This window comes from Equus caballus, chromosome 9 (genome assembly GCF_041296265.1).
Source record: "Equus caballus isolate H_3958 breed thoroughbred chromosome 9, TB-T2T, whole genome shotgun sequence".
Taxonomy (NCBI): Eukaryota; Metazoa; Chordata; class Mammalia; order Perissodactyla; family Equidae; genus Equus; species Equus caballus.
In genome coordinates this window covers 71,640,470-71,666,493 of record NC_091692.1, presented here as the reverse complement: position 1 = coordinate 71,666,493, position 26,024 = coordinate 71,640,470, and the positions used below count along the sequence as shown (strand labels likewise).

Here is a 26,024-nt window from a genome sequence, read left to right as displayed (position 1 = left end):
TCTTTCACCTCCTTGATTAAGTTTATTACTGTTTTATTCTTTTTGATGCTATTGTAAATGCATATGTTTTTTAAATTTCTTTTTCATGTACTTTTGTGTTATTGTATAGAATTACAACTGATTTCTGTATATTGATTTTTGTATCCAGCAACTTTACAGAGCTCATTTATTAGTTCTAACAGCATTTGTGTGGAGTTAGGGTTTTCTGCCTATGAAATAATGTCATCTTCAAACAGAGATACCTTTAATTCTTCCTTTCTGATTTGAATCCCTTTTATTTCTTTTTCTTGCCTAATTTCTCTAACTAGCATTCCAATACAGTAGTCCTCTCTTATCTGTAGTTTCTCTTTCCATGCTTGCAGTTACCCCCAGTGAACCACACTCTGAAAATATTAAATGAAAAATTTCAGAAATAAACAATTCATAAGTTTTAAATTGCATGCTGATCTGAGTAGCTTGATAAAATCTCATGCCCTCCTGCTCCATGTTACCCAGGACATGAATCCTCCTTTTTTCTAGCATATCCACACTGTTTGCACTGCCTGCCCATTAGTCACTTAATTGCTCTCTCAGTTATCAGATTAACTGTCATGGTATTGCCATGCTTGTGTTTAAGTAACCCTTATTTTACTTAACAGTAGCCCCAAAGTGCAAGAGCAGTAATGCTGGCAATTCAAATATGCCAAAGAAAAGCTGTAAAGTGCTTCTTTCAAGTGAAAAGTTCTCAACTTAATAAGGAAAGATAAAATTGTGTGCTGAGGTAGCTAAGATCTACGGTAACTTTTATTACTGTATATTGGTATAATTGTTCTATTTTATTATTAGTTGCTGTTAATCTCTTACTGTGCCTAATTTGTAAATTAAACTTTATGATAGAAATGTATACGAAAAAACATAGTATATATAGGGTTTGGTACTATCCATAGTTTCAGGCATCTACTGGGAGTCTTAGAACTTATCCCTCTCAGATAAACTGGTACTGTTGTACTATATTGAATAGATTTGGTGAGAGTGGGCATTTTTGCCTTGCTCTTTATCTTAGATGAAAAACTTTCAGCTTTTTACTGTTGAATATAATGATAGCTGTGGGTTTTTCATATATGGCCTGTATTATTTTGAGGTACATTTCTTCTATATCTAATCTGTTGAGTTTTTATTATGAAAGGTGTTATATTTTGTCAAATGCTTTTTCTGCCTCTATTTAGATGATCATATGATTTTTATTCTTCATTCTGCTAGTGTGGAGTATCATGTTTGTTGATTTGTATATGTTGAACTATCCTTGCATTCCAGGGATAAATTTCACTTGTTGTGGGGTATAATCCTTTTAATGTTCTGTTTAATTTGGTTTGCTAGTATTTTGCTGTGGATTTTTACACCTATATTCATCAGGCATATTGTACTATAGTATCTTTTTTTTCTTGTAGTATCTTTGGCTATGATATCAGGGTAATGCTGACTTCATAAAATGAATTTGGAACTATTCTCTCTTCTTCAGTATTTTGGAAGAGTTTGAGAAGGATCTATGTTAATTCTTTAAATGTTTGGTAGACTTCACCCATGAAGTCATCTGGTCTTGGGCTTTCCTTTGCTGGGTGATCTTTGGTTACTGAGTCAATCTCCTTACTCTTTATTGATCTATACAGATTTTCTATTTCTTCATGATTCAGTCTTGGTAGGTTGTATGTTTCAAGGAATTTATCCATTTCCTCTAGGTTATCCAATTTGTTGTATAATTGTTCATTTTAGTCTTTTATAATTCTTTCTATTTTTATGGCATCAGTTGTAATGTCTCCTCTCTCATTACAAGTATTTCCCAATTGTGAAAAAAGTCCTGAGATTCTGTAGAAATTCCAAAACTGAAATTGGAGTAAGTGGCTTTTCTTGTTGACATAGGAAATATATATTCATCTATCAACTTCCTAGAAAACTTTAGACACAGAAAAGGCTTACGTTCCCTAGTTAAATACATATATGAGACAATGTGGGTTTTGCAACATAAAGTTTTCACAAATGTAATTGGGTGATTATTTGGGTAATTTTGAGTTTACTTGCCATCTCCCTGAAATGTAAGCTCCAGGAAGCTTACATTAATGGGATCTGCCATTAGTATAGGACTATGTCCATTTAGGATATCCCCTTTTGTCTCTCACACTAAGTCTAGTCCCTGAATCTTATTAGGCATTCAAAACACGTTTGTTGGCCGAATAAAAAATGAGTGACATAACACCTGGAAGTAGGAGATAACAGACATGTAATATTGACATATATCATTAACATCAGTATACCTACAGTGATGCTGGTGTTCACAAGGCATTTAGCACCTTGGTCTGTACACGTTTTGTAATTCTATTGGCTTCTGCTTCCTGAAGATATCCAACTAAGGATTATCTCAGTGTCACTTTGTTCGGGCCACTCAGTCCATCATGTAACATTATTACCTACACTGGAAGTTCTGTTCAGAAAGAAACTACCTGTGGGAGAAAGTAGACACTGCAATGATAGGCATGTCCTAAATAAATTCTGGTTAATTGATTTTTGACATTTTTTTTGGTTTTATTTTGAAGTTCACTTTCTAGCTGTTGTTAACCTCAGATACAATAAATGTATCATTGTAATAGAAGACAAATCAGTAGAAGAAGCTTCATTTATTTATTTTATTCAAGCAATAAATATTTTGAACGCCTACTGTGTGTCAGGCCCTGTGCTCAACTTGGGAAATGCAAAGATAAGTATGTCGCAATATCTTTCTTTGAGAAGATCACTGTCTAGTAGAAGAGACAGGGAGGTAAAGCAATAATACAGTGCTATGAATACGGGAATAGAGATATTTATGGTAGACTGCACAAAAGCGGTAAGTAATCAGCTCCATTTAGGAAGTTCAGGAAGTAGTTTAAACAGGACATGAACTTTGGCTGAGTCTTAACAAATAAACAGGAGTTTTGTAGTTAGACAAGAAGGAGTGGATATTTTTAGCAGGAAAACTTCATGTTCAAACAAAGCTATGATATATGGCACGTTAGGAGAATTACAACTAGTTCAGTAGGTCTGGTGCATGATTTTTGAGGCAGCACTGGGAACTAAGGCTGCTTATATAGGCAAGGCTACTCCTGAAGGGTATAGGATGTCATAATCAGAAATTTGACTTCACTAGAGATGATGCAGTTCAAAAGTAGCATCTGTTTGATAGTTATTTGTAATACCATTAAATTGTCATAATCACAAAGAAAATGAAGAAAAATTTTAAAAGCCTGTTGTATACAGTTTTTACATTTCTGAAATGTTTTGTTGAATGCCAAAAAGTCCTTTATTTGTTTAAGAGAAATAATATAAACTCATTAATATTTAATAGGATTATTTATGCAATTATCTATAATATTTTTCAAACTATTATTTTGGTTAGAAACTCTTAATTATGTTCAATAAATGAAAGAAATTGAGCAATATCCTAATCAACAAATAATAAGAGTTAATGATACACAATGGATTACCTCTTAGAACAAAGAATTGAGAGTCTGACTGCTCTTCCTAAAGGGAAACAATGACTAGTGGATTTAAATTTTAGATCTTGAAATTTCAGGTCTTGGAAACCAACATCTTTGAGAGAAAGGCATACTAGAAATATAATTTAAGCATCTTTATTCATGATCCTTAATTTAAAAAGTAAAGTTAAATACCTAACTCAGGAAAGTCAGATCAGAACTGTAGAGGGGTTGGAAGATGAATGAGATAAATCTCTGTCCTAATCAAGTGTAAACTTAGCTACGTCCAAAGTGGTTTTTCCCTATATTTGTGGTTATTTATCCAACTGTGTTACAACCAGCTATTTTTATAAAATGAGCAATCAAGGAATGCTAATATTTTCTAAATTAGTTATCTGAATCAAACTCAAGAATGTGGGAAAAAACTTGCCCTTGGTAATGAATGACCATGAGAACAAATGATGTATCAGTGTATTTTATGAGCAGTTCCTTTACATAATTAGACCACCAGCTCTCCTAGCTGTCTAGAGGCTACTCCCAGGAAATGGCATTTAATTTGTTAGCTTTGAATTCACATAATCTAAAGTGAATGTTCACAAAATGATGCTCTGAGTTCAAACTGATCCCCAGATACTCCTTAAGTATTATTAGATCTCTGAGTTCTTCACGTAAGAGAAAGACAAACAAAAAACTAGGAACTGTATTTAGGCAATCTAAGGACAATATTAACTGTATTTTTCAAAAACCACGTGATGGAATCCAATAGAAGATGACACGATGATCACCAAATTTTTAAACATTGTGTTGAGGGGCCTAACTGAGACATGAAAATATTTGCTGGGTGCTCCCTTTTAATTGGAACAAAATTCCAAAAATCTTCCCGGATTAAAGTACTACAAAAAGCCTGTAAAGTTACATTAAACCATTAATTTTTATCAAATCATAACTTAATAGAAGAAGTTAAAATATTCTCCAGGTAAAAAAAAAAAACCTTTCTTTTTGGAGAAATTAAATAAATGCCTCACTAAATAGTTACACTTGGTAATATTGTCACTTAAAAATACTCAAGTTATAAGTCCTGTTTTTAAACAAGGTCAGTGAGTCTAAATTAAAATAAGAATTATAAATAGAAAAGTAGAGAAGTACAGAGAAAGAGACGAGAAAAAGAAGCAGAATATGGAAAAAGAGAGTCAAGTAGGACAGAGGAACAGATAAAGAGAGGAAAGAAAAGAGAAAATGGTACATTGAGTGGACAGTGGTGAAGTCAGTGCCAGAGCACGCCTATGTTCTTTTAATTAATTAAAAAGATTTTGGAATATTCTTCATGTTTTCAAATCTATTGTCTACTCAATAAGGACATTAGCATAGTATTTGCAAAGAACTGAGAACACGCAAGAGAATGGGGGAGAATGAACAAGGAAGTTTAAGTACAGCTTTACAGACTTAAAATGACTAATCCTTTCTGCTCTAGTCTTTAAGGACAAATTTATAAAACAAGCTATGGCAGCATTTTTGGGTGCTTTGTTAATAAGAAATTTATTGACAAGCAGTTACAATGCGTTTGGTGGATCAAATGCTGCATAGAGCAGCTGTAGTTTGCTACAGTGTCCAGCAGGGCAAACTCGAAGGTGATCTGATCACTCAGTGTAGACTCCAGTACATTACTTCCAGAAACTCTGGAGAATGGACCCAGCACAGTGGCTTTTTTGCAAATAATCCATTTTGTTTGTGGAAAGGGCACCTTAATTTCTCTCAGGTTTCAAAATGGTAAAATCTTTCCTTAATGGAGAAACATCTATTTTGTGGTAATGGAAGAATCTGTCCACTTGTGGAGGCAGGTTATATTAACTAAACATTAAAATTTCAAAGAACTTCTCTATGTATTTAGAAGCCCCCAAAATTACTGGGGTAAAAACACAGTAGCATCTGTCAGAGAAAACTGTTTTTTAATGCATATAAACAAGGAACATAAGAAAAATTTTTAAAAAATTAAGTTTTGATGCTATGAAAAGTGAAATGCCTAGGCAGTGGGTACTGGGAATAATAGTTGTGTGTGTGTGTGTGTGTGTGTGTATTATAAACAAGGGAGTTATATTAACTTTTGTCCATTGAGAAGACACCTGTTTCACTGCGCATCTTTGGTATTTCATTTGTGACAGTCTCTGAGATAAAAGTTCTGCCCACAGGGTAACATAAGGAAGGAATCACAACAGGGAAATAACAGTCTCAGAGTCAACACTACGAATACCAGCAACAGATGCAGAAGACATTAAAGTTTGCTATAAAAAGGACAGACGGCATGGTTTTTAAAAAAATTTTTTAACCAAGAAAGTAGACTCTTTCTATATTCCTAAAGGAATATTTTAAATAGTAAAAGTTTCAGGAAACATGGCAGGTGTTCTGTCTTGGGAAATGGAAATTTGGCTAAGATTTCTTTCAACAAGTATTTTCTGTGTCTGATTTTCCTACTCAGTCATGAGGTTTTCAGAAAAAAAAAATCTAGATTATCTGATGGCGCAGTTACTAGACAGATGTGCCTTGATTTTTATTTACTTAAAAGGTAAATGCTGACAAATAGGACAATTTTTAGCATATAGTGCTCTTTCCCTCCTTAAACTTGAAATCTTGACATTTTAACTTTGGAATGCCAGATTATTATTATTATTAATAATATCAAACAAATATGTTCCTTTTGCCCAATGTATCTTTTCCATGCCGTAGTCTCATTAGTATTTCTAGATGCCCATTTTGATCATTTCATATCATTGTTTTCGTTTTACCTACTAACGAAAGTCAACAATTCATTTTCTCCCATAATTTTACATCTACATATTGCTTTAAAAGGGGAAACCTTGTGCAGTAATGGTATTTGCAAATATAAGAGTGCTCAAAGATCTCAGGACATAGTCTCTGAGGAAGGCAATGGTACATGTTGCTATAATGAATAGAATTCTCTCTTCCCACACCTGAGAGCACTCATGCAGCTAATAATTTTGCTGTAAATCCTGGGAAAACTCAGGTAGCCTGAAAAAGTCTTTCCAACCCATGCAATACTTGGAGTGCTGGTATGCATATCCAAAGGCATAGAAAATAGTCATAAAATAGTAAATGCCCAGAAATGTATCCATTTAACTCTAGCTTATAAATAACAAAATATTCAATTCAGTACAATATTTATTTTACTACTTTTCATCCTTGACCAATATGCTTAAGAGAGAGTACATTAGATCTTAATGAGTTTAGTTTTATAATCACTAGAAATGGTTTCCTACCTTGGGATAACTAGATAATTGATTATTTGAGAAAAATAGTGATTTTAAGATTGATTGTATTTTTACTTTAACAATTTTGTTATAACTAGTTTATGCACATCTCATAAGTTAAATTATTAATATTTGTCATTTCTAGTTTCAGTGCCATTAACTCAGAACATATTACATACAAATATGTGTAATTGATCTTCATAAACACATTTCATTTCTTAACCATATCAGGCCATTACAGTTTTGTCATAGTTTGTTTCCTCTTTTCTTTTAATCAAAATTTATTTCATGGTCTTGTAACTGACTTTTCACCTCTTTGTGATGTTGATTTAGAGATATTTTTAGCCTAAGTTTCTGAATTCCAGAAACATTGTGTTTTTGTATTCCTAAACTGTCTCTAGTTATGTATTGAGCTAATAACACTGATCCTGGTCTCTGGGTTTTCTCCCAGTAAAGCCAATGACGTTTTAGCTATATATAGAAGCTTTTCGTCTAAGTCAATCACAAAACTCAAGCTATTTAAATTCTTGGCACTTTAATATAAATCTTTACATATTTCCTTTATATTCCTAGAGTTTTTATGTGAAACCTATTGATCTTACACATACAGAAACATACTCTCATGACGACAGAAAAAGATATCCTTTGTCTAAAATGCAAACTGACCACCTCACTTCCAAGCTTAAAACCATTCAATAATAGTGTTAACATTTGATGAGAACTGACTATGTCTCTGGCACTAGTCTAAGTAGTAAGCCTGTATTGCTTTTTTTAAACATCACAATATTCCTATGAAGTTGGAACTTTTGCATCCCATTTTATAGGTGAAGGAACTGAGGCATAGAAACCATCTCAGACTTTACGAAAAAGAGCAAGAAACTAGTAGAGCCAGGATGCACACAGAGGTTGTTCTTAATAACTGAATTTTCCCTCCATTATCTACAGAAGGAAAATACAATTCCCTGCATTGGTTAAGACTATAAGGCTGTTCACAATCTATATCCTGTCTCCCTTTTCAGCTTCATCTTTTGCTGCCTTTCTCAAAACACTCCCTCTCTTTTCGATAAAAGAAGAAAAAATCGCTTGAAACTCCATTCATTTAATATGCCACTTTGTCTGCCAGAACATCACACCCACCTTCCCCCTCCTTATCATGAATTGGTAAAATCTATCATCTTTTAGTACTCACATAGGTTATTCCTTATGAAATAATTATTTAAACAAAGGACAACCTTCATTTATTTTGATTGTTCGACTAGAATAATGGTCTTTTAAAACAACCCCCTCGCCTTCTCCACCAAGAGTTTCTTTAGAGCATAGTTGCTTATGTTGTCAATCAATCTTTGCATTTCCAGCATTTAATAAGATACAGAGTACGCAATAGGTGTTCAGTAATACTTATTTAATGAACAAATGGTACCTACATATCAGACTCTAACATTTTATCATTTAACTTAGCATTATTAGGTAGGCTAAAGTTTGATAAGGATCTAACACTGAATATTCAATTAGTTATTCGGAGTATTGCTAAGTTAAACATTAATTAGGGTAAACTTAAGTAAAGTAAGTAAATAAAAAGTTAAGGATCAAGGTAAATGTGAGCAAAGCCTGCACCACAACATCTTCCTAAACCATTGCTGCCCATCAGTGACCGTTAAGTCGGAATTGTTCCTTCTAAAAAAACTTATCCACAGACATTCGTTACATGTTACCTAATAGGTATTTGACAGATATTTGTTTAGTAGATTAATTAATTAATTCCAAGTTACAATATATCAGAAAAAAGTCTGCAAGCTTGCCATTGCATTTTTCTACAACTCTTCAAACTAGTATACCAGATCATATTGAATTCGCCCATGATTATCACCAACTTCAACATTATTCTCAGACTATTATCTTGTAATGATAAACGTTGAATGCCAAATGTTAATTCTAGAGTATTAAAAAACTCTCAAATATAGCATAAACATAGAAATAATAGTTATTTTTTATCCATTATTTAGAGAAAGATTTAAAATTGAGAACATGTTATATATTTAAAATAACAAGATGTTCACTATCACTGAATACAACCTCTTGTGCAAAGACATATGGTTTGATTCCTGGTCCTTTTTCACATAAGTGCAAATCCACTATTTTTTGTCATCATTTTCAATAAATTTATACATGGGTTGTCTTTTCAAATTCATGAAGGAGTTTTTCCTTTTGCAAAATGTTGTTACTGGGAGTCTTAGCAGTAATTAAGCTTTCTTTCCCTCCCTGTCTCCCTCTCTCAATGCATTAAAGACTCATTAAAATCATTAGGAATACTAGGAAGTATTATATAAATAAGTAAATAAATATATGTATGTAATCAGATCAGATATGAATGATATGATTAACAGCATTTTCTACTCCAGATTGATTGCCTTGTGAACAGAATTGGAAAGAATAATTTTGGGTTATAAATAAATGTTAGAGATGTGCAGAACGGAGGTTTTAATGCTTTCAGCCAGGGTAACTAGCTAGAGTAATTTGACAGCAGACATAACTCTATGCAGTTTTGATATGGATTTGTCCCTAGATTCATTTGTTTGGTTTTGGCTGCAACAGCAGGTTAATTGATCCAAGTTCCATTAAAAAATTTTGCCCAGAGAGCATCTTTGATTGCCAAGGACATAATTTTACAAAATTTATACTTATGGAGCTGCAAATGAGTCAATATTTTGTTTGCCTTGGCTAAGCAGGAGAGAATCCTTTGCAACATTTATACGAAAATTCTCTTTTTCTTTTTTGATTCCTACAAATAACCTATTGATTTTGTCACTTAAAAGGAACGAAAAATAATTCTTAAAAAAGACATTTTTAAATTACCTTTTAATTACTCAGAGGTCATCTGTGTAAATAAAAAAAGGACTGTAAAATATGAGTTGCAAGGTTTTCAGATATTTCTATTCAATTTTTTTTCTTTTTGAGGAAGATTAGCCCTGAGCTAACGTCTGCCACCAATCCTCCTCTTTTTGCTGGGGAAGGCTGGCCCTGAGCTAACATCCATGCCCGTCTTCCTCTACTTTATACGTGGGACGCCTACCACAGCATAGCTTGCCAAGCGTTGCTGTGTCCGCACCCAGGATCCAAATCAGCGAACCCTGGGCTGCCAAAGTGGAACGTGGGCACTTAACCGCTGCACCACTGGGCCAGACCCTCTGTTCTGTTTTCTTTAGTGAACATAAAATAAATGGTTGCAAAAAAATAAGAGAGGCTGTCAATATATGACTTCTCCTGCTTGTCTGATTACCTTATCATGTTACTTTCTTCCTTGAAACAATCATATTCAACAGATGAGCTGGTCCAACACAAATTTTTCTAGAAAAATAGAAGGAAGTATGTTCTTGTACCCCCCCCAATTCTCTGCTAGTACTAATTTATCTAATAGATAAGTGATTTTATTATGTCCAAAGTAATCCATGTTCATTATAAAATTTTTGAAAATACAAGGCAGGACATATAAGTCAGCAGTAATTTCATAATCAAGAATCATAACCACAGCTAATTTTTGGCATGTTTCCTTTTGGTCATTTTTCTCTGTGGCTATATGCATATAGGAATTTTTCTCTTCTTTTTGAGGAAGATTAACCCTTAGCTGACATCTGCTGCCAATCCTCCTCTTTTTGCTGAGGAAGACTGGCCCTGAGCTAACATCCGTGCCCATCTTCCTCTACTTTATACATGGGATGCCTACCACAGCATGGCTTGCCAAGCAATGCCGTGTCCCCACCCGGGATCTGAACTGGTGAACCCCAGGCCGCTGAAGCAGAACGTGCAAACTTAACCACTGTGCCACTGGGCTGGCCCCCATATACTAATTTTTAACTTACAAAGTTGCTATTACATAGTTTATAGAGTTTTGCATCACATTTTTTAAGTTAAAACTCTTTCATAAGTATTTTACTATCTCTATATATACTAGGTACAAACCTATCTTAAAAACTAGGTTTCTATATTCTATGGCATCACCATGCCATAGTTTTATTTATCCTCCTCCCAGAGGAGGAAATCACCACTTCTGGCTATTAATAGTCGTCTGTGTATATGACCCTGAATGGGGTACTTAATAGAAAGAAAAGAGAAATGAATGTATAAAAAATTTGGCCTTCACAATAAGAATGACTGTGAGAATGACCTTAATGGTGAAGACTAATAAATGAACTATTCAGGACTCCCAAGAAACTAAGATTGTACCAAAGGAAGGTGAAATGATATTGATAAGACATACATGTTTATATCATAATTCACTTTTTTTTCTATTCAGTAATTCCTGTAAAGGACTCTATGAAATCAGAGAAGTTTAATGTGTAAGGCCCATTAATGGGTATTAAATGAGAATAAAACAAATGTAAGACAGTTTGTATCTATTCTTGGATCTCAAAATCTGGTTGGGGAAGCAAGACATTAAGTTAGCCCTTGCAATTTTAAAAGTAGATCATAATTTAATTGTACCTTATCTTTCTTAAGTCCATAAATTCAAGATTACAAAAAATCAAGAAATATGAAACACAACATATGTTTGGAAACCAAACTAATTAAGCCAAAGGGCATTGAATTCCAGTCCAAAGACTCCCCTAATCTCTTTTAGGACTGTCTCAATTGGATTCCCAAATGACCAGTTTACTCCTCCTCTTTACTGTCTTACTTTCTGATCTAATCGTAACGCTGTCATTACTGCTTTTATGTCGTTTTCTATCCTTAAATGTCACCTAATTTGGCATGATTTTTAGCTACTGTGGCCACTGTGTCATCAAAGTATCTTCCATTTGCAGAAGTAGACATTTGTGTTTATTAAGAAATGATCAATATTGAGATTCACTTTCTTTTTTATACTGTTCACTCATTCATACAGCCAGCGATTTTGAGTGCTTCCTTAAGACGCTGTGCTCTAAACTGCCCTTAGAGCCTAGAGCTTCCATTCTCAGAGGGGAGATAAATATTGAACAAATTACAGTTACTTACTTATTATTAGTTTATGTTAAGTGCCACAAAGGAGATGTAGAGGGTGGTGCTATGAAAGCATGTATCAGAGGGAAATAGCGTGGTGAATGAATGAATGAATTTCATTAACTATGAAATTAATATGTATGTATAATGATTTTGGAGTGGTGACTATTTCCTCTCATCCACTTAAATATGTGTTAGATTAGCTTCAAAATGTGAGTTACAAAGAAATGGATAATAAACATTGGCTTTTATTGATGATAAAAAGGTTTTAATAATAATATACTCACGTTTGGCAAAACATGAGTATATTGTATTTGCCACATGTTCTGGCAAAAAAAAATCAAACAATCTTCTAAACCTTTAGATGAATTTTTTATGGTAAACCTTCTATGTGTAGTATGTTTTATTCCTTTATGTTGAAAAGTAGATTGTTAATGTAAAAATAATGAAAGTACTTTGAATTTTATCATTATCTCCCTTTCATAAATAACTGATTTCAAATGTTACATAGCACTTTTTAGATCTCAGTGAGTTACATGTTTTTCTCCTTTCTGATTACAGTATGTTTGGAAGACAAATCTTTCTTATAATTATATTTTTTAAATCTTATATATAATAAGTATGTCAAAATATATCTCGTGATACTCAGCCATAAAAAAGGACAAAGTCGTCCCATTCACAACAACATGGATAGACCTTGAGGGTATTATGTTGAGCGAAATAAGCCAGACAGAGAAAGATGAACTCTGTATGACTCCACTCATAGGTTGTAGTTAATATATGGACAAAGAGAACTGATCGGTGGTTACCAGGGGAAATGGGGGTGGGAGGGCACTAGGGGTGAAGTGGTGTACCTACAACATGACTAATAATGATGTACAACTGTAATTTCACAAGGTTGTTAACTATCATAATCTTAATTAAAAAAAAAAGTCCATTCTGTATGAAGGAAGAAAGAACCAAGTGATATGGATGAAATAGCAAATAGTTTTCAGTCATTTTGCTAAGAATGTTTTACAATTATAATTTTATTCTCAAAATAATTATTTTTATTTTTTATTTGGGGATTTTGTTTTTTTGTTCGTTTTACAGTAGAAGACATTTAGGCTGGGAGTTAAAAAGGAATTTAAGTGTAATCGCACAGCTATTTAATGGTTAGCCACCCCTGGTGGTCTGGTGGTCTAGTGGTTAATATTTGGCGCTCTCACTGCCCCAGCCCAGGTTCATGTCTCAATCAGGGAACCACACCCATGCATCTGTCGGTTGTCAAACTTTGGCAGCTGTGTGTTGCTGAGATGCTGAAAGCTATGCCATCAGTATTTCAAAAACCATCAGGGTCACCCATGGTGGACAGGTTTCAGCAGAGATTCCAGACTTGACAGACTAGGAAGAAGGACCTGGCCACCCAATTTTGAAAAAAATTTTCCATGAAAACCCCTGAATAGCAGCTGAGCACTGTCTGGTATAATTCCAGAAGGTGAGAGGATGGAGCAAAAAGACCAGGCAGGGTTCTGCTCTGCTGTACACAGGGTCACTAGCAGTCAGAATTGGCTCCATGGCACTAACAACAAATTTAATGCTTAGTGCCATGAAATTTCAACAGAAATAGTTTATGGTGAGTTCCAAAGAACATTTCTCAACATGTACAGGTAAATCTTGTTCACTGAACATTCTTTTTTCTTCTTAATAAATCCCATTTTATTGCTTTTGAAGGTGATACAGTTGTAACTATATGCTTTGCCATTCTGTGCACGCAAATGTACATTCTTTGTACATCAATTTTGGAAAGTTGTTTTCATTTTCATTTGTCTCAAGGTATTTTTTTATTTTCTCTTTGATTTATTTGCTTACCTATTGGTTGTTTAGTAGCACACTCTTTAGTATCGGTGTGTTTGTGTTTTTTCCAGTTTTCTTCTTGTAATTGATTCCTAGTTTCATACTGTTGTGGTTAGAAAAGATGCTTGTCATGACTTCAGTCTTCCTCAACTTGTAGTGACTTGTTTTGTGGCCTAACATGTGATTTACCCTGGGGAATGTTCCATGTACACTTGGAAAGAATGTCTATTCTGCAGTTTTTGGATGTAATGTTCTATATTTATCTATTAATACCATCTGGTTTAATGTGTCATTTAAAGTTAATGTTTCTTTATTGATTTTCTGTCTCAGTGATCTAGCCATTGATGTAAGTGGCTTATTAAACTTTCCTGCTATTACTCTATTACTGTCAATTTTTTCCTTAATGTATGTTAATATTTGCTTTGTATATTTAGCTGCTCCTAGATTGGTTGCACAAACATTTGCACTTGTTATATCTTCTTCTTGGATTGACTTCTTTAATATTATGTCATGTCCCTTTGTCTTTTGTTACTGTCTTTATTTTAAAGTCTATTTTGTCTGATATGAGTGATGCTACCCAAGCTTCCTTCTCATTTTTGTTTGCGTGGAAAATCTTCTGTCCCTTCACATTCAGTTTGTGTATTTCTTTAGATCTAAAGTGAGTCTCTTGCAGGCAACGTATAGATGGGTCTTGTTTTTTATCCATTCAGCCACCCTATATCCTTTTATTGAAGTGTTTAGTCTATTTACATTTAAGGTAATTATTGATAGGCATGTATTTATTACCATTTTGTTCATTGTTTTCTGATTGTTTTTGTAGTTCTTCTCTGTTCCCTTTTTTCTTCTCTTTGTTTCTTACTTTGTGATTTGATGACTTTTTTAGTATTATATTTTGTTTCTTTCTCTTACTTTTTCTATATCTATTGTAGGTTTTTGGTTTGTGGTTACTATGAGGTTCTTATATATCAACTTATATATATAGCAGTCTATTTTAAGGTGATAGTTGCTTAAGTTTGAATGCATTCTAAAAGCACTACATTTTTAATCCCCCCTTCATGTTTTATGTTTATGGCATGGTATTTTACATCTTTTATTTTGTATATCCCTTACCTACTTATTGTAGTTATACTTGATTTAACTAGTTTTGTCTTTGGACCTTCATGTTAGCTTTTAAAGTTATTGATCTACTAATTGTATTATATATTTGCCTTTACCAGTTACATTTTTTTCTTTCATATATTTTCTTATTCCTAGGTGTGACCTGTTCTTTTTCACTTAGAGAAGACCTTTTAATATATTTTGTGAGGCTGCTTTAGTGGTGATAACTCCTTTAGTTTTTGCTTGTGTGGAAAGTTTTTTCTCTCTCCTTCTATTTTAAATGATAACTTCGCTGGGTAGAGTATTCTTGGTTGTAAGTTTTTCCTTTTCAGCACTTTAATTTTATATCCTGCTATTCCCTTCTGCCCTGCAAAGTTTCTGCTGAAAAATCAGCTGATAGTCTTATAGAGGGGTTCCCTTATATGTGACTAGATGTTTTTTCTCTTGTTGCTTTTAAGATTCTCTTTTTATCTTTCACTTTTACCATTACTTATAATATGTCTTGGTGTGGATCTCTTTGGGTTCATCTTGTTTGGTAGTCTCTGTGCTTCCAGGACCTGGATATCTGTTTCCTTCTCCAAGGTGGGGAAGTTTTCAGCCATTATTTCTTCAAATCAATTTTCTGCCCCTTCCTCTCCCTCATCTCTTTCTGGGACACCACAATGCAAATGTTAGTAAACTTGATATTGTCCCAGAGTTCCCTTAAATTGTCCTCATTTTTAAAAATTCTTTCTTCTTTTTGCTTTTCTGATTGGGTGATTTCCACTATTTTGTCTTCCAGATTGCTAATTTGTTCCTCCATATAATCTAATCTGCTGTTGATTCTCTGTATTGTATTTTTCATTTCAGTTATTGTATTCTTCAGCTCTAAGTGGTTCTTTCTTATACTTTCTGCCTCTTTGTTGAAGTTCTCATTTTATGCTGCCATTCTTCTCCTGAGTTCCAGTGATCATTTTTATGACCATTTCTTTGAACTCTTTATTGGATAAATTACTTATCTGTTTCATTAGGGTTTTTTTTTCTGGAGTTTTATCTTGCTCTTTCCTTTAGAACATATTCCCTTGTCTCTTCATTTTGTCTGACTCTCTGTGTTTGTTTCTATGAGTCAACCCATATAGCTACCTTTCCCATTCCTGAGGAAGTAACTTTGTATAGGAGCATCTCCTGTGTAAGCTAAGTGTGCCAGGTGACTTTGGTAGACCTGCTGGAACTGGATCAGTCACAGTCCAGGGGTTCTCAGGGCTCTCTGCACTGTTGCCACCCTGTTGATCACAGAACATTCTTAATGTTTCAATTAAAATCTAGTTTTAACGACACCAGTGTTCAACTTTGGTAATTTAATATGCATGATTTAAGCGTTCATCGTTTGAAAGTTACTTATATTATTATCATTACATATTATTAGCAATTGGTTTGGATTCCTGTCCTGAACCACAGACTCCTAGCAGTGGAATTAAAATTGGAGACAGATATATGGTTGGTGATGTGGTATCCTTTCAGTGTGATCAAGGCTATTCTCTTCAGGTAAGTCTATTTTAAAATTATGGTTTTAATTTTCATTGCCCTTTCAGAATATGTTAACGACTGATGGTTGACAATCCACAACTTTAAAACAATATTGATCTCAGGCTGCATAGTTTAGCTTTAAGTGAGAGGTTATTCAATTTGTCAAGAAAATACGTGCATGAGAGAAGTTGCTGGAATGGACTAAATTTTTTTGTTTGCAAGCAACCAAAAATGATTTTTGAACCAAAATTAATCTTTGCTTCACTTTTTTCTCTGTTCACTTAGGATATGACAATTGAACTTCTGGATCTTTAGAATTTGAAAATATAAGTGAAGTACTACTTAAAGCATTAAATGAAACTTCCTTGCAAATAACTTCCCCTAATTACTGAAAATCAGCTACCAGTGTATTTTGCTAAAAAAGTGAATTTGCAATATATATTCTGATTTTATGTATTTATATTGATCTTCTTTTGTAGGTTTTCTGGAAGGTCTCAAAATTATGGTCTCATAAAAATCTCCCTAAGTGATAGACCCATTAAGAAACTAAGAAAAAAATTGAGGCAGAAAGTATTTCACATGTTAAGTAAACAAATTCCCTTAGGAAGCAAAATTAAAAATTAATAATTTATAGTCTTTAAAGTTGTATCACAAATTATTAATCTCGAAGTTCAGTCAAATCTTTCTGGACTTTATATTTCAATTGAAAATTTAATATACCTTAACTGACTTGTTTTCATATTTTTATGAAAGAATTTTATAATTGTTCTTTAACATATTTAATCTTGAATATTACAGCAATTTATTATAAGCAGCTATGTTTATGACCATTTCATTTGTATAATCATTGCAGTATTTTAGTAGAACATATTTTGATAGAAAAATGCTAAAACCACAATTCTAATGTGATATGGAGTGTTAAGTTTTCTACTGGGACCTTGTGATTTCTTACGTTTTACCACAAATGTATATAATTACCTTTTCTATTTTGCCATACTAAGATATCCAGTAGAAGTAAAAAAAAATCTATAAATGACAAAATATATTTAAGCTTGTCTTCTTAATAATCATTCATTATGCTTTTAGACTTTTTCAAATGTCTCCTGAGCTGTACTGTCTTGTTTATATAGGGTCATTCTCACATTACGTGTATGCCTGGACCTGTAAGAAGATGGAATTACCCAATCCCAATTTGTTTAGGTAGGTTAAAGAAATATAAATCATTTATAAGCTTTATCAGATTTTAAAGATACACCCTGTATATGATGTTGTTCAAACATATAGTTTGCCTTTTGTCAGGTTTTATGGAAATGATATTTTGAGATAAATGTTTCACATCATTTCTTTTATTTTTAAGTTTAAATTTTTACAATTTTTTTACCCCAAACTTTAATATGAATGGATGACTTAAAACTGTAGAAATTGAGAAAAGATACTAGGTTTTTTGATCCCCAGAGAGGTTTCTCAGTATGATATGATAGAAATACCCATAGTCAGAAAAATAAGTATATATTCTATTGCTTACTATTGAGTCAGAATAGGAAAAGAATCTGGAGTCTACCAGAGGAAGCATGACACACCATGAGATGTCTTCAGTGGTGACAGGCAATCGAGATATGGAGTGTATTGAAAGGGCACTGCAGGCTTTGAAAGTATATGGGCCCAGGTTTTTGCCCTAACTTAGTATTGCTTCTAGTTATTTCTATCTACCCTTTAATTTTTTTCTCTTCCTCATTTCTGGCATCTGTTTGCAACCATTAATATACTGAGCTCTACAGAGTATGGAAAAAAAAATGTGAGGTATGATAATCCCTATCTTTAAAAGATTTGTTTACCATTTAGAGTGGTAGAAATAAAAGAAATGAAATAAGAGAGTAATTTAGTGTTTAATTATACCATTGACTACATGATGGAATTTCAGACAGATGAGACTGGTGACTGAAGTCGTTGGGAAACATAGTTAGCCCATAAAATTTACTCAGAATTTTGGATGATAAGTTTAGTTCAGATAGATAAATGAAGAAGACTTTTCTGAGTAAGAAAAAGGGCAAAGCAAAAGAATTGTCATGACTTGTATGACCTACCTCTGTAAAATGACCAAACCTGTATAATATTTGTTTGCTTGGGCTGCCGTAACATAACAGCTCAGACTGGATGGCTTAGATAACAGAAATTTATTTTCTCACAGTTCTAGGAGCTAGAAGTCCAAAATCAAGGTTCTGGCAGGGTTGTTTTCTTTTGAGGCCTCTCTCCTGGGCTTGTAGATGGCCGTCTTCTCCCTGCGTTTTCACATGGTCCTTTCTCTGTGAGCAAGCACTACTGATATCCCTTATTCTTCTTATAAAGACATCAGAACTATTCGATTAGGGCTCCACCCTTATGACTTCATTTAACCTTAAGTACCTCCTTAAAGGCCATATCTCCAAATACAGTCACATTGAGGATTAGGGTTTTAACATACAAATATTGGGGGGGGACACAATGCAGCCTGTAAGGCCTATGTGCCATGTACACAATTCTCACTGGAGAGTCCTGGAAAATAAGCGTAAGGATGTGTTTAATTGGCAAAGGATATTGAAAGCTTTCAGACTTGAGATTGGATGATATTTTTTAAAGGACATATTTCTTTAGGTAGTATAAATAACTTATAAATGCATATAATGCCAATTATAAAATTATATATATAGACAGATAGATATAATGCCTATTATATCTTATATATAAAACATATATATATGAGTAAAAACATATATATATATTTTACATACACATATAAGTAAAAAATATATATATATATAAGTAAAAACATATATATAGGTAATGCCAATTTTATGAGCATGTTATGTGTGTGGGGTGTGTAAGTGTATGTATATCCAATTGAGTATAAAAAATTGGTGATATAAAAGAGTACAATGAACGAAACAAATAGCACATATATTCTGCTGGTACGAGAGCAGAGACTTTAGGTCTTCTGTTCATTATCATATCCCCAGTGCCTAGAACAGTTCTCATCTTAAGTAAGCTTCCGATAAATATTGTGTAATGAACAAATTAATATAAAGTTTTGGAATTCCACAGTACGTATTTTTTAAATAATGTTTTCTTTGTTGACATTAACTTGGAATAATTCCCCTTACCATAACATGTTTTCAAAATTTTGATTTTTAAAATGGCTTCATGGCATAACATAGTCTAATTTGTGTCATTATCCTCTTTTTTGTTACAGTTTAGTTTTTTTGTCTTTTTGATATACATTTATAGGTCTTTTTAACATGGCTTCATGTACACTTCTAATTGTTTACCTAGGATGTTTCCTAAGTAAATTAATTATGTCATTGTATGTAACTGTTTAAATTTAAATACCATCTCAGTATTATATTACAATTTCCATCTTGCTATATTGCTCGCACCAATTATTACTCTTAAGAAATTGCTAACTTTTTAGGTAAAGTAATGATTTTGATTAAATCTGTATTTCCATTGTACATTGTTAACAAGGGAAATATTAGATGGAAGTGATATTTTAATAAAATTAAATTAGAAAGTTTAAATTTTATTATATAGCATGAATTGGCATGCAACTGTATGGAATACTTACCAGATTTTGATGTCCAATATATCTGTATTCAAATTTCAGCTAAGGTATGGTAGCTGTGTATGGCAAGTGTATAATTCTTTGAGCTTTTGTTTGCTTACCTGTTAAATGGGATAATAATGTCTGCCTTACAGGCCTATTGTGAGAATTAAATGAAAGAATGTGTTTAAAGTATTTCAGCCTGGGACACACAAGGCATTCAGAGTGGTAGCTAATGCTGTGAAATATAGGCAATAACTTAAGAGTCCAATAGTGGAGGATAGAATTTTTAAAAAAAAAAAGGAAGTGAAAATTGTAATGGAATATTTAGTGACATAGACAAAGTTTACAATATATAGTTAAGTATAAAAGGCTTAAAAAGATTCATACTATGATCCTACTTTCATTATATACATACACATATAAACACACGTGCGTACATACGTATTTTTTGGCAGAGAAAAAAAGAATATAAAGATAAACAGGTTGTCTATGGGTAGTGGAATTAGAGGGCATTTTTCTTTATTTTCTACTCATTATTTTGTATTTTATAGATTTTGGACAAGAAGCTTGTACTATATTTTATACACAAAGTATCTGAAGTGACATCATGGTCATATTATAGGGAGAAACCGAAGTCAGGAGCCTGACTCAGAGAATGTCTTAAAATTCTAGTCATCAGGTAACAAGGTTATAGCCTTGTGAACTGGGAAATAAAGTGTCTGCTGGATATTTTGGTGGAAAGAAGAAAAAGTCACTTGAGAATTTATGTCGTAGAGACCAATCAGAAAGAGGAATTAAAGATGATTTTATCTTGAAGGACTATAATATGGTTGTGTCCTTAACAAAAAGTGTGTAGTGGAGCACAAAAGAGACTATACAAAGACCCTGGTAAAACACACAGAATTGTCACTAAAGGCCTAGGAGTGTGTGAGATTGCAGAGGCACTGAGAAAATGGACATGAGTGTGGCGCTGAAGGCAGGTGCATTTTTAAGATCTTCTTCGTATGTCTTTCATGGTTTGTCATTCTTTTTTTTTTCTCCTATTATCTGTTTACTCTTTATCCTTTTTCCTGTGATTTTGGGATTTATACTCTGGAAAGGTGGGCAATGCAGATGACAGGATTGTCAGATCATACCAAAAGAGATGGAAAGTAGCAGAAGGAGAAGGACAATGAGCAGCTCAAAGACTTGAGATTGTGAAAGCAAGAAAGCAAAAGACAGTCCTCCTGTTCTTTTACTCAAACTTCAGAATAAAGCAAAACAAACCTACCATTGCAGTCTCGCCATAAACTTTCAAAATACTTTTGATTAGCCAAAATATTTTATCTCCCACTCGTTAATTATCAGATTATGTGATGAATGTATGTGGATAATCAAATTTTAGAAAAATGAATTGGTGGACATTAATGGCATACATGTGTTGAAAATTTCTCTAGTTTAAGGATGGATGACCTGAGATTTCAGAAGGATGGAAAATATCAGGTGTAAATTTAGATCTCAAGTGTAATCACAAGTTTGAAAGAAAGGTTTATATGAAGATTGAGTACACGATGATATACATATAATTATATATACCTATTTCCGTAGTAAAATCTGCTTGATACATAATTTATTCAGTTCACATAGTTAAAGATAGCTGTCAAACTGGTTATTGATATCATATAGGACATTGATAAAATTTCTACGTAATTTGCATTTATGATATATAACCTGAGGTTTGAGTATCTCTCGGTTGCTATTCTTAACGAGAAATAAATGAGCGAAAATTCAGGTAGGTGTTCTATAGGATAGCTTTCTAACTTGATGTGCAGTCACGAAATTTGATTCTTCAAACCACAGTTAACAGATGCAATTGCTCTTTTAATGCATGTTAAATAATTTTCTATAATCATGTTAAACTTAAAACTTGGGTAATTATCTGTTCTTATACTTTTTACTTAGCTTAGCAATAGTAAATCAGTATGACAGGGATTCAAAAACCAGTACCTTTATAAATTATGCCTCAATTCTCAAACTAGGGTACATGTTTTTACTTGTATTGTACTTCCCTATTCTTTGTCTAAATTCTTTTAGGACACAGTGAGGCCATATCCCATGTGTGATATTGTGAATCCCTCACATATTACCAATAGAAACCAATATTTTTCTTAAAATTCTATCTTTAGCCTCCTCACAAAAAGAAGAAAACGAGGGAAATTTGTGTAAATGGTTCCCTCTTGAATATAGTACTTAGAACAGATGTTGTTGGCTTAATTTTATTCTGAATTATATCATCTTTGGAATGAATCAAAACATTACTAGAAGTACTTAAGGATGAAAAACAAAATGCTCGCTGTGGAAAAGGACATGTGCTCCTTGTTTGATTGTATTCATTGCACGTGAGCTACTCCTTGCTGTGCAATAATTGATTTAGCTTGCATTTATTGTTGAGGAAGGAAATATGTTGTCTTTTTATGCTATTTTAGAAAGTGATTGTCAATTGATTATATTTGATTACTAGTGTGTGGTGAATAAGAGTTGACAATATTCAAATTTATATCAAACAGTTTTAACTCAGAGAGTTGATTAAGACTTGAAATAATTTCAATCTGTTTTTAATACAGTAAAGTATTCCACTATTCGGGCTTACGTGGAACCTGTTATCTTGCAGCTCAGTGCGGTGGTGCTATGTCAGATTTCAGTGGTGTGATCCTCAGCCCTGGATTTCCTGGAAACTACCCCAGCAGCTTAGATTGCACGTGGACAATAAAGCTGCCCGTAGGTTTTGGTATGTACATTAAAAACAGGCGAAAAAATTTTCAATATCATTAATGCATCCTTAAAAAAAATCCATGTCTAATAAGAACTTATAAAGTATTCACAAATTGGAGTTTACTTTGGGGGGGCATACAGTTATGTAAATTGAGAAGTGAAATTTAGGTAATTGTTACTTAAGTCAAATATATTTCACCTGGATAATTAGAGGAATTATCACTTGGATAATTACAGGAATATGGGCATTTTCTAATTTCAGAGATAGATAGGTGATAGATAAATAACTTTATGATATTTTCTAATTTATATGTATAGATATAGCTTGAGTTAGATGTACGTGGCAATGATAAATTCAATATGATTTTCGTGTATAATTGTATTTGTAGCTGTTTTCTTATTGTTGTAACCAAGTAATACTTAGATAAATTATTTTCTGGTTATCTGTTGAATTCACCCAATATTCATTTTAAATAAATAAGATTTTACGTTTGAAAAGTAGTAAAAGTAGTTAGGCTTAAATACTCACATAGACGTAATACCTTTCTAGTTCTAATAAAACAATTCCCAGTGTTTTGGATATATTGCATTTAATGATTTTTTCTCACATCACTAATATATTCTCTTGTAGCTTCTTCATATCCTATGAGTCTATAAATGCATAAAGAGAAGTGCTAGGTTGAGGATAGACTTGTTCACTAAATCACAGAAGACTTGGATGAGTAGATACTCCTCAAAGCACAAACCTGATAGATTTAGAGCCGTTAAGAAATTCTGTACTATCTCACTTATTGAGGATTGAATTTAGGTACCTCATTACCCAGAGGCATCTATAGCCTCAGAATACAAATTCATATTTAAATGTTTTACATAAATTTACAGAAAACATAGTTTTGATAATTCTTTACTGAATACATATTTACTCCAGGTAATGTTGCTAAGTGCTGGGGATGAAATGCATAGTAAAACAGACTTTGTACCTTTCCCCAGATGAGTTGCAGGTACAATGAGGAGACAAGTAGTCAAATATGCTATTACAATAAAGTATAATGAAGAGTACAGGATTGTACTTAGTACAGACATCTAGCCTAGTCCAGGAAATATAGAAAATCTTGCCAGAGGAAGTGATGCCTGGACTGTGGCTTTAAAGAAAGTAAGAATCAGCCCAAAAAAGAAGGTCAGTGTGTGGGGAATGGGAAAGAAATTCTACGTAAACAGAGTGACACGGAAAGATGCAGATGAGAAAGCTAAAGAAATGTAACAAGAAATTTAACAAGTGTGAACAGTATGTGACTGGCCTGAGGTTTTGGGAGAACAGGAAGCCACTGTAAGAAAGATACTGGGGGATCTTCTAATGAGGATTATTCTGGCTGTAGCGTGGAGACACCCTTAGTTTGAAGTTGTAGTCCAATTTTATGTCCATTGCTTGAAAGAGAATAACTAGTATGGTTATTCTTATGTGTCTTTTACTGGCCACTTAAGAGGGCTTACCTCGTGTTGCTTATGGGGCTAAACGAATTATTTTAAAATAAATTACTAAACATGTTTTCAATAGTGTCATTATATCTTCTTCAACTTACTTCTTACTAATGCTATCCTGATTTTAAAAATCAAGTTCATTAAAAATTAAAAAGAATACACATCTCTGTTTTAGAAATGAAAACATAAAAGATTTTCTGATTTGATTACATTTAAATAACCCCACTGTTATCTTTGAGTTTTGGTTAAATCAAATATTAGTTATAATAAATTTGAACAAGTAATTTGTAATTTTTGAGATAAAATTCAATCATATCAACAGTTAAAAAAGTATTTTCTCATGTCCATGAAACAGTTATTGACAAGATAATTTGTGAAAAGAGGGCTCAGGAGAAAGTTTTAGAAAAAAATATCCACATCTTGGAGCCTCACATATTAAGGCAGCATGTTGAAAGTTCAAGAAGTTTGTGTGATTGTACAGAAAATTGTTTAATATTTTAAAGCATATTTTCAATATTTCCCAAATTTGTTTGTCCATGGAACTCTTTTTCCATGTAACTCTTTTTTCATGAACAAAATGTTACTTGAGAACCCCATGTAGTTATTAAGAGCAAAAGTTTAGGAGCCAGAGTGTCTGAGTTTGAAATTCAGCTCTTTTAGGTCATTGTGTAAACTTTGCATATTGTTCAGCTTCTCTGTGCCTCAATTTCCTCATTCTCGTGAGTAACTGTGAGCGTTAAATAAGCGTATATAAATACTTAAAACAATCCCTGGAGAAAAGAAAATGCTGAATAAATGTCAAATTTTGTTATTAGCAATTTGGAGAATGGTGGTTGTAAGAAAAACATCAAATTCACTAAACTTAAATATTAATTGCTTAGACAAACATACCTCAATGAGGCTTTTATTTTAATTTTCCATCCCAGAGACATTTCACTAAGTTGTATTTTAGTAATATTTATGTTGAGACTGTATTGCAATATAACAGCGTATAATAATGATTACTAGATTTTATTGAGACTATTATATAAAATTTAGCATTATCTTCTGACAAGCAAAATTCTAAAAGGGCACGCTGGTAAATTACATGCCTCTAAATAATATTTTCGAGAAGTTGGTTTATCTCCTGTAGTCAAATGACTAATGTCTAGTGCAATTGTGGAATCTGGTTATGTTAATATATAAAAACTTTGTAATCATATTTTGACCTCAAATTGGCCTTATACAAAATACAAATAACTGAGTGGCTTTTTATCTTTGAAAATTGGTTGATACAATTTTAAATGGTATTAAAGAGCAAGAAAGCCGCTTAATTAGTTTTGCTATAGTGCCATTGTAGTAAAATGAGAGGTTTTCCCATATGACAAATAGTGGGCATTTGAGAGCAATATTCTGTTACTTTGAACTCTAGCAAAACTAATTGTCCTGGGCAGACAGCAAACCCATGGCCCAGACCTTGAGGGTATGCCTCTTGAACTAAGTGGAAACATATCTAAGTACTTTCATGTGAGCCTGTGTGTTTGTGTGTGTAGTAAATTTGGTAAAAAAAAAATAAAGTAGTATTATATTTGTTTTTATCCTTTAGGTGTACATCTCCAGTTTGTAAATTTTTCTACAGAAACCATACACGATTATTTGGAAGTAAGAAGTGGATCCTCAGAAACTAGTACTGTTATTGGCCGACTTAGTGGTCCTCAAATACCATCTTCCTTATTTAGCACGACCCATGAAACCAGCTTGTATTTTCACAGTGACTATTCACAAAACAAACAAGGGTTCCACATTGTATACCAAGGTGAGAGGAATAATAAGAAGTGAAATCTTATTTAGCCCCAAACTAGCTGTTAGCAATCTAACTAACTCGAAGTTTTTTCTATTTTCTGTTTTAGTCAGAAAAAGGAACCTAAACCAAAGCAAGCGTCAACTAGGAAGACTTTTTTAATAATGCAACTTTCAGGCCACTATGTAGGAGGAATGGTGTCTTTCGGAGGCCTTAGAAAATCCTAGCCATGAAATAAGGATTGAGTTAGTCGTTTGTTTTTTTTTTTCTTACCCAAT

General features: G+C 33.0%; 1 protein-coding gene across 7 annotated transcripts in view; it reads left to right on the top strand.

The window, feature by feature from the left end:
* The window catches only part of CSMD3 (CUB and Sushi multiple domains 3), a 1,186,048-nt gene that overhangs the window by 1,045,548 nt on the left and 114,476 nt on the right, over positions 1 to 26,024 (top strand). For all 7 annotated transcript variants that reach the window (XM_070221725.1, XM_001915960.5, XM_070221729.1 and 4 more), the window contains 4 exons: positions 16,059 to 16,177; positions 17,290 to 17,359; positions 22,387 to 22,503; positions 25,552 to 25,761. In XM_070221725.1, coding sequence (XP_070077826.1) covers positions 16,059 to 16,177; positions 17,290 to 17,359; positions 22,387 to 22,503; positions 25,552 to 25,761 — 516 coding nt within the window. The remainder of the gene's footprint in view (positions 1 to 16,058; positions 16,178 to 17,289; positions 17,360 to 22,386; positions 22,504 to 25,551; positions 25,762 to 26,024) is intronic.